At 51.0% G+C, this 9655-nt stretch overlaps 1 protein-coding gene across 1 annotated transcript; it reads right to left on the bottom strand.

Moving 5' to 3' along the window:
- Window positions 1–7334: 7334 nt before the first annotated feature.
- On the bottom strand, window positions 7335–9373 carry LOC139272807 (uncharacterized). Its single transcript, XM_070888915.1, has 2 exons — window positions 9276–9373; window positions 7335–8824 (listed from the first exon to the last, which is right to left on the bottom strand). The coding sequence occupies exons 1-2, from the start codon at window positions 9365–9367 to the stop codon at window positions 8269–8271; spliced, it is 648 nt and encodes a 215-aa protein (XP_070745016.1). The 5' UTR covers window positions 9368–9373; the 3' UTR covers window positions 7335–8268.
- Between the last annotated feature and the right edge of the window lie 282 nt (window positions 9374–9655).

Below are 9655 nucleotides of genomic sequence, written 5' to 3'. Positions count from 1 at the left end.
ACCCCCCATGTCTCTCTATTCTCTCCCCACCATGTCTCTCTTTATTCTCTCCTCCCCTCCCCCCCATGTCTCTCTCTATTCTCTCCTCCCACCTCACCACCACCACACCGCTGTCTTCCTCTGTGCCTGTTAGGAATGTTTGCTTTTTACGTATAGACACAGGCTGCAGTCCTGCCTGTTTTAATAATGAATTGAAACACCTCAGCAGAAACGCTTTGTAAGCTTATTGAAGGTCGGATGGGGACAGACTCACGGCCAACCCTGGGTTCCATATGATGCCGCTGTAGAATAGTCCATTGCGGCCAGCTGAGCTCAACCTTCCAGATCTCCTTCCCTTCCATCTCTCCCCACCCGCCGCCCCCCTCCCCACCAATGTGGTTCTGATCTCACTCCATTCATACTGCTCCTAAGCTGTGCTAGTCTGTAGCTTTTGCCTCCATGACCCTTGACCCACTTTCAGTACCAGCCCCCATCAAGATGACTCAATCTAATGAATATTGTGCTCCCCGAGGTGCTCAGAAAGCTTCGATGTTCAGGTGAGCGAGGCATTAAATAGGGTATTAAATAGGGGATGAAAGGAATCTAAATGTAAAAAATGTGACCAGGCCTAGAAATGGGCCCATGACCTTTACACATGCCCACTGCCCATGACCCTGTACATGACCTTTACACTTGACCCTGTACATGATCCTTGCCTACGACACAACTTATACACACCACCAATTTGGATGCATTTTCAGTACCTTTTTGCCAACTTTAGGTTTTTAAAACTACAGAAATGATCTAAAATGAAATATCGTATAATATAAATAATTGTGTGTGAATTTCTTAACTGTCTCAATCTTAATGGGCGCCGTTTTTTCGGTTGAGATATTAAACCGTAGCCCCGTTTGCCCCCTCGGGCAGATGTGAAAGATCTCATGGCCCTATTTGAAATTAGAGCAGGGGAGTTATCCCCGGTGTCCTGGGCAATATTTGTCCCTCAAACAACATCCCTAAACACATTGTCTGATCATTCATCTTCGTGCTGTTTTTGGAGTTGTGCCATGCATCAATTGGTGTTCACGTTTCATGCATTACAACAGTGACTACACTACATTGGTTGTGAAGTATTTTGGGACGTCCTGAGATCCCGAAAAGAATTCTTGAAACACAAGTTTATTTATATCTCCTCTATCTCGCTGCCTTACTGTGTGACTATCTGTCCTTCCTGTGCGATTGTCTCTCTACCTTTTGTGTGTGTGTGTGTGTGTGTGTGTGTGTGTGTGTGTGAGAGACTGTCTCTGCTCTCTCTCTCTCTATGCGTGTCTTGTCACTCTGTCCTGTGTCATACTTGACCCTGAAATGAACTTTCGACCATATATCCACAGCATAACTAAGACCGCCTATTTCCGCCTCCGTAATATTGCCCATCTCCACCCTTGCCTCAGCTCATCCGCTGCTGAAGCCCTCATCCGTGCCTTTGTTACCTCCAGACTTGACTATTCCAACACACTCCCGGCTGGCCTCCCACATTCTACCCGACGTAAACTAGAGGTGCTCCAAAACTCAGCTGCCCGTGTCCTAACTCGCACCAAGTCCCGCTCACCCATCAGCCCTGTGCTCGCTGACCTACATTGGCTTCCGGTTAAGCAACGCCTTGATTTCAAAATTCTCATTATTTTGAAATCCCTCCATGGCCTCGCCCCTCCCCATCTCTGTAATCTCCTCCAGCCCCACAACCCCCTGCCCCGAGATGTCTCCGTTCCTCTAATTCTGCCCTCTTGAGCATCCCTGATTGTAATCGCTCGACCTTTGGTGACCGTGCCTTCTGTTGCCTCGGCCCCAAGCTCTGGAATTCCCTCCCTAAACCTCTCCACCTCCTTCAAGACGCTCTTAAAACCTAGCTCTTTGACTAAGCTTTTGGTCACCTGCACTAATTTCTATTTATGCGGCTCGGTGGCAAATGATCATCGCATAATACTCCTGTGAAGCACCTTGGGACGTTTCACTATGTTAAAGGCGCTATATAAATACAAGTTGCTGTTGTGTGTGACTCTGCGCTTTCTTTCCATGTGTAACTGTCTCTCTCTTTGTGTGTCTCTGCCCTGTGCGTGTGTGTGTGTGTGTGTGTGTGTCTGTCTGTCTCTCTCTCTCTCTTCCCCCCGTTTGTGCGTATATGTGTGTGTGTGAGAGAGAGAGAGACACTGTCTCTGTGTCCTTTGTATGTGTCAGAAGCGGTGAAGAGCAGAGGTCGGGAGCGTCTCCCTTTGCCCTTTGTGTGTGTCTCTCTCTGCCCTTTCTGTCTGTGTGCTTGTGTCTGCCTCTCTCTGCCCTGTGTGTCTCTCTGCCCTTTGTCTGTGTGCTTGTGTCTGCCTCTCTCTGCCCTCTGTCTGTGTGCTTGTGTCTGCCTCTCTCTGCCCTGTGTGTCTCTCTGCCCTTTCTGTCTGTGTGCTTGTGTCTGCCTCTCTCTGCCTTCTGTCTGTGTGCTTGTATCTGCCTCTCTCTGCGTGTGTGCGTTCGTGCGTACCTCTCTCTGCCCTTTCTGTCTGTCTGCCTCTGCCCTTTCTGTGTGTGTGTGTGTGTGTGTGTGTGTGTATGACCGTTCGTCTCTCTCGCTGTGTGATTTCTAAGTTGTACAGTGCGACTAAATTCCTGTCTGGCAACTCCGCGGCAATGATTGGGCCCAACGAATTCACTCCGCTGTTGTTGGTTCTGAACGAGCTTGGCTGCTTCAGCCATTCCGCAATCCTAGAATGAGACAGTGCGGAAGGCGGCCATTTGGCCCAATGTTCCAGCTCTTTTCAAGAGCTATCCATTGCTCTTTTCCCACAGCCCTGCAAATTTTAAATTCTCAAATACACATCCAATTCTCTTTTGTAAGTTACGATTGAATCTGTCTCCACCACCCTTTCAGGCAGCACATTCCACATCACTGCGTAAAAAAAAAAATTCTCCTCTTTCCCCGTCATTCTTTTGTCAATTATCGTAAATCTGTTTCCCCTGGTTACCAACCCTATCACCAGTTGAAACAGTTTCTCTTTATTTATTCCTATTGATTTTGAATGCTTCACTTCACTTTTTAACCAATAAGGGAATTAAGGGTTACGGGGAGCGGGCGGGTAAGTGGAGCTGAGTCCACGGCCAGATCAGCCATGATCTTGTTGAATGGCGGAGCAGGCTCAAGGGGCTAGATGGCCTACTCCTGTTCCTAATTCTTATGTTCTTAAATCCTCTCCTAACCTTCTCTGTTCTAAGGAGAACAATCCCAGCTCCTCCACAACTATTTTAAGTCGAAACTTTAAATTAATTACCCCCTTTTGGTACTAGAACCCACAAGTTAACAATTTAAAACTGTAATGAAAACCTTAAAGAAAATTGGCTGCCGGGGACGATGATGCACTCTAGGCCCCCCCCCCTCGCGGAAGGCCGCGAGCGTACCGGTGGACACCGCGTGCTCCATCTCCAGGGACACCCTGGCTAAGACCTAACTACGGAAGAGAGGCAGGTAGTAGGGCTGAACGACTACCTCGACCGCCCACTGCCTGGACCGGTTAATAGTCACCTTGGCCATGCCCAGGTGCAGTCCTACGATGAGGCCTTCCGACCTGCCTGCTCCCTTACATAACTGAAATCCCTCATCCCTGGTGCCATTCCAGTAAATCTCCTCGGCACCCTCTCCAAGGCCTTTACGTCCTTCCTGAAAAGTGTGGTGCCCAGCTGGGGCCTAACCAGTGATTAATAAAGGTTTACCATAACTTACTTGCTTTTCAGATTCCTGGGGGACACCACTCGTTTGTACCCTGCCAATTTGAGTACATACCCATTAGCACGACTCGAAGTCTCCTACCTATGAACCAACTGCCGATCCAATACTGCCTTCATGTACCTGTGTGTGCAAGGCCATGAAAGGAATTCTATCCATTTACATTCATGAAATGAGCCCCAAACCATCACAGTAGCCTTTCTTGGACCTTTTGTATAGGGGTAAAAGGCAGAAAGTCGATAGTGGTGTTCCACAAGGATCGGTGTTGGAATCAAAAGCACAATTTCTAAATTTGCGTATGACACCAAATTTGGGGTTGTGGGGCGGGGGGGGGGGGGAGGGAAAGACGGGATAGTTAATACTGAGAAGGAGTGCAACACATTACAGGAGGAAATTAATAAACTTGCAGAGCGGGCATATAATTGGCAAATGAAGTTCAACACAGATAAACGTGAGGTATTACATTTTGGTAGGAATAGGGAGGTCACTTATTACTTGGAGGGCGAGAGTCTAGGTGGGGTAGAGGAATAAAGGGATCTCGGAGTACAAATACACAAATCACAAGGTTACGACACAGGTTAGCAAGGCTATAGAAAAGCAAACCAAGTACGAGGGTCAATTTCTAGAGGTACAGAATTGAAAAGTAGGCACGTTGGCTAAACCTCTATTGAACCTTGGTTAGACCACACTTATTCGAGTACTGCGTACAATTCTAGTCGTCATATTCTAAAAAGGATATAGAGGCACTGGAGAGGGTAGAGAGAAGACTTACAAGGATGATACCAGAAATGAGGGTACATACATCAGGAAAGATGAACATAGAAACATAGAAAATAGGTGCAGGAGTAGGCCATTCGGCCATTTGAGCCTGCACCGCCATTCAATGAGTTCATGGCTGAACATGCAACTTCAGTACCCCATTACTGCTTTCTCGCCATACCCCTTGATCCCCCTAGTAGTAAGGCCGACATCTAACTCCTTTTTGAATATATTTAGTGAATTGGCCTCAACTACTTTCGATGGTGGAGAATTCCACAGGTTCACCACTCTCTGGGTGAAGAAGTTTCTTCTCATCTCGGTCCTAAATGGCTTACCCCTTATCCTTAGACTGTGATACCTGGTTCTGGACTTCCCCAACATTGGGAACATTCTTCCTGCATCTAACCTGTCTAAACCTGTCAGAACTTTAAACGTTTCTATGAGATCCCCTCTCATTCTTCTGAACTCCAATGAATACAAGCCCAGTTGATCCAGTCTTTCTTGATATGTCAGTCCCGCCATCCCAGGAATCAGCCTAGTGAACCTTCGGTGCACCCCCTAAATAGCAAGAATGTCCTTCCTCAAGTTAGGAGACCAAAACTGTACACAATACTCCAGGTGTGGCCTCACCAAGGCCCTATACAACTGTAATAACACCTCCCTGCCCCTGTACTCAAATCCTCTCGCTATGAAGGCCAACATGCCATTTGCTTTCTTAACTGCCTGCTGTACCTGCATGCCAACCTTCAATGACTGATGGACCATGACACCCAGGTCTCGTTGCACCTTCTCTTTTCCCAATCTGTCTCTGTTTTTACCACCAAAGTGGATAACCTCACGTTTATCCACATTATACTTCATCTGCCACGCATTTGCCCACTCACTTAACCTATCCAAGTCACTCTGCAGACTCATAGTATCCTCTTCGCAGCTCACACTGCCACCCAACTTAGTGTCATCCGCAAATTTGGAGATACTACATTTAATCCCCTCGTCTAAATCATTAATGTACAATGTAAACAGCTGGGGCCCCAGCACAGAACCTTGGCGGTACCCCACTAGTCACTGCCTGCCATTCTGAAAAGTACCCATTTACTCCTACTCTTTGCTACCTGTCTTCCAACAGGCTGTGTCTCTCTTCTGAAAAAAGACGGTGGGGTGACTTAATGGAGATCTTTAAAATTTTGAAAGCTTTTGCGAGAGTGGATAGAGAGAGAATGTTCCCACTTGTGGGGAAGAGCATAACTTGAGGCCTTCAATATCAGATAGTCACCAAGAAATCCAATGGGGAATTCAAAAGAAACTTCTTCACCCGGAGAGTGGTGAGAATGTGGAACTCACTACCACAGGGAGTGGTTGAAGCAAATAGTATAGATGCATTTAAGGGGAGGCTGGACAAGCGTGTGAGGGAGAAGGAAATAGAAGGTTATGCTGATAGATTTAGATGAAGAAAGACGGGAGGAGGCTCGAGTGGAGCATAAATGCCGGCATGGACTGGTTGGGCCAAATGGCCTGTTTCTGTGCCATACATCCTATGTAATAAGCGTTGTTTCATGTCAAAGCCACGTCCTTGCATCACTTTTGATAACTAAGCATAACTAAGACTGCCTATTTCCACCTCCATAACATCGCCCATCTCCGCCGCTGCCTCAGCTCATCTGCTGCTGAAGCCCTCATCCATGCCTTTGTTACCTGTAGATTTGACTATTACAACGCACTCCTGACTGGCCTCCCACATTCTACCCTACGTAAACTAGAGGTGATCCGAAACTCGGCTGCCCGTGTCCTAACTCGCACCGAGTTCCGCTCACCCATCACCCCCTGTGCTCGCTGACCTACATTGTCTCCCGGTTAAGCAATGCCTCTATTTCAAAATTCTCATCCTCATTTACAAATCCCTCCATGGTCTCGTCCCTCCCCATCTCTAATCTCCTCCAGCCCCACAACCTCCCAGAGATGACGGCACTCCTCTAATTATGCCCTTTCGAGCATTCCTGATTATAATCGCTCAACCATCGGTGGCCGTGTCTTCTGGTGCCTGGGGCCCAAGCTCTGGAACTCCCTGCCTAAACCTCTCCGCCTCTCTTTCCTCCTTCAAGACGCTCCTTAAAACTTACATCTTTGACCAAGCTTTTGGTCACCTGCGCTAATTTTTACTTACACGGCTCGGTGTCAAATTTTTATTGCATAATACTCCTGTGAAGCGCCTTGGGACATTTCACTACGTTAAAGGCGCTATATAAATACAGGTTGTTGTTGACCCTTTGCATTTTAGATATTCCTTCACCCAACTCATCCCTACTGTTAGGATCTTTCGCTCCTCAACCTTTCTTCTTTTGATAGAGCAAGTAGGGACAAACTGATTCCTCTGGCAGGTAGGTCAATAACCAGAGGGGAGAGGACAGAGACTGAGAAAACAAGTGAGAGAACAGGACACATACTGGGGGCAGGTAGGGGAGAAGAGAGACAGAGAGGGGAGGGGCGGGCCAGAGAGGGGGGGGTGCGGGCCAGAGGGAGGGAGGAGGGGGAGACGAGCCAGGGTTGGGGGAAGGAGAGAGAGAAAGACAGAAAGGGGAGGTGGAGAGAGAGAGAGACAGAGAGGGGAGATGGGAAAGGGAGAGGAGAGGAGATAGAGACAGAGACATCAGAGAGGAGGGGAAGGAGACTGAGCCAGAGATTTAGGAGTGGGATCAGAGAAAGAGGGGAGAAAGACAGAAGAGGGGAGTGGAGAGATAGACAGAGTGGACGGGACGGGGAGGAGAAAGGACGGGGGCAAGGAGGGGAGAAGGACTGAGGAGACAGAGGAGAATCAGTCCCATTGAGCAGCTTCACAAATCAATCCGTTTATTCAGTCAGAACATGACACAAAAGATAAATATACAGAGGCAAAGGCCAGTAAGGGGCAGCGAGGGGAGGGATGGAGGGGAATCTCATACAGGTTAACACTCAGAAACTGAATAGCCTCAAGTTTCTACTGTGGGCCGGGATCAGCCGCGAGACCGCACCCAAACACCCATCCTTCACATGCCAGTTCGTACGCTGAGTGGCAGCAGGCTATTTGGTCATGAAGAGAATCACGTCAACAGTCAGCAAGGATTCCTTGGCCAGGGATGATGAGCGGGAAGTCCCAGGCAGTGTATTCCCGTGGTGCAAAGATGAATCGCTCTTGACTCTGACTCCCGATACCCCCAGACCGTTAGATGGGAACCTGGTCCTTTACTACTCGGTTGGCTTCAGGCTACACGAGAACACTCCCCACTCCCCCTCCCCCCAGGTGAATTCTACTCTTCCATTAAATAGCAGGTTGGAGGGTAAACAGACATCACCTTTAAGGGAACGGCACCCGCTTAACGGAGAAGTGACAGTGGAGCTCGGAGTATGGTGGAGACCAGATCGTCGGGGGGGGGGGGGGTCAGGGGTCAGACCAGCAAACACCCAATGCTTTCTATGGCAATCATCATCTCCCATAGTGTACCTCATGCACAGTCTCCTGGCGCAGAAGGCCGGGCAACTACTGAAGCCTGTTCCAGTAGGCCGGGCAGCTCCTGGGGCCTATTACAGAATGCCAGGCACCTCCATGGGCTTGCCAGAATAGACAAGGCTATTTCCTGATGGTGGGCCTGCTCCAGTAGGCCGGGCACCTCCTGACGTAGGGCCTGTTACAGTAGGCCGAGGCCTCTCCTCGGGCCTGTTACAGTAGGCTGGGCCATTCCTGGTGCTGGGCCTGTTACAGTAGGCCGAGGCCTCTCTTGGTGCTGGGCCTGTTACAGTAGGCCGAGGCCCTCCTTGGCTCGCTGGGCCTGGTAGTTCTTCAAGCTTCTCTTGGGGGGGATGAGGGTAGGGCCCAGGCCCGGCCTCTTCTTGCCCCTCTTGGGCGGCTCCTGCTCGCCGCCGACGTTCTCCTCCTTGGCTTGCGATCCCGCGGGGGGCTGAGGGGGCTCAGGGTCGGAGGTCGGCAGGTCACTGTCGTGGGCGAACTTGCAGTTGCTGCCGTAGCGACAGCGGCCGTCCCGGCGGTGGGCCAGGCAGACCTTGCGACCTCCGGCCTGCTCGGGCCTGACGCAGGCCGTCAGCCGCACGTGCTTCTCCAGTAGGCTCAGCCGCTCCCGCCGTTCCTGGGCGAAGGGGTTGGTGAAGACTCCGGCCGCCAGGCCCCCGCCTCCCTCGAACTCCGGCGGAGGAAGCCACAGGAGGGCCGAGGCGTCCCGGGGCTCCGCTGTCGACCCCATCTGCGTGCCACCATTACCAGGCACCTCCTCATCGCTCCTGGACACCCCCTGCAGCGGCTCTTCAAGCCCGCCCCGCGCTTCCTTCCCGGCCCTGCGGTCAAAACAAACACAATGAACAAATTATTCAGGAGCAGAACGCAACCAAACCTAACTATAACCAGGCCAGGTCCCTTTACATCCCCGGCCAGGTACCTGCAACTTGCCTCTACCCTTCGCCACCAATTGCACTCTCCCTCCACGCACTCGACCCCCTCTCCTTCCTCCCTTCTGTGTGACTCCCTCTCTCTGTCTCCCCGCTCTGTCCGTCCGACGTTTCCTCCCGCTCTCTGTCTGTCCTCCCCATCCTCCCTCTTTGTAACCCCTCCCCTTCCTGGTCCTCCCCTCCCCTCTCCCTCTGCACCCCCTCTCCCTCTCTCTCTGCCCCCACCCTCCTCTACCTACTCTGTCGCCCCCCCCACCTCTCTGCCGCCCCGCTCCACTCTCTAGCTATCTGCCCCTCCCTCCCTCCCTCCCTCTCTCTCTCTCTCTCTCTCTCCCGGTACCTGGGGCGGTTGCTGTCGGGCTCTGTCCCGTTCTCTCTCTCCGCCTCCCCATCGCTCTCGGACGAGCTGTAATCCGCCACTAACGCCGCCATCTTCCTCCTGGAACCGGAATCGGAAACTGATCATAACCCCGCCCACCAACTGTGTTGTGTCATCAGGAGCCTGGCCTCGGCCCCGCCCCCAGATCATAATCCCGCCTACTTATTGTTCTGTGTCATCCGGAGCCTGGACCCGCCCCCAGATAATAACCCCGCCCACTGATTGTAGTGTGTCATCAGGAGCCTGGCCCCGCCCCCAGATCATAACCTCGCCCACTGATTGTCCTGTGTCATCAGGAGCCTGGACCCGCCCCCAGATCATAATCCCGCCCACTGATTGTA

The sequence above is a fragment of the Pristiophorus japonicus genome, chromosome 9 (genome assembly GCF_044704955.1).
Source record: "Pristiophorus japonicus isolate sPriJap1 chromosome 9, sPriJap1.hap1, whole genome shotgun sequence".
Taxonomy (NCBI): domain Eukaryota; kingdom Metazoa; phylum Chordata; class Chondrichthyes; family Pristiophoridae; genus Pristiophorus; species Pristiophorus japonicus.
This window is presented reverse-complemented; position numbering and strand designations above follow the sequence as displayed.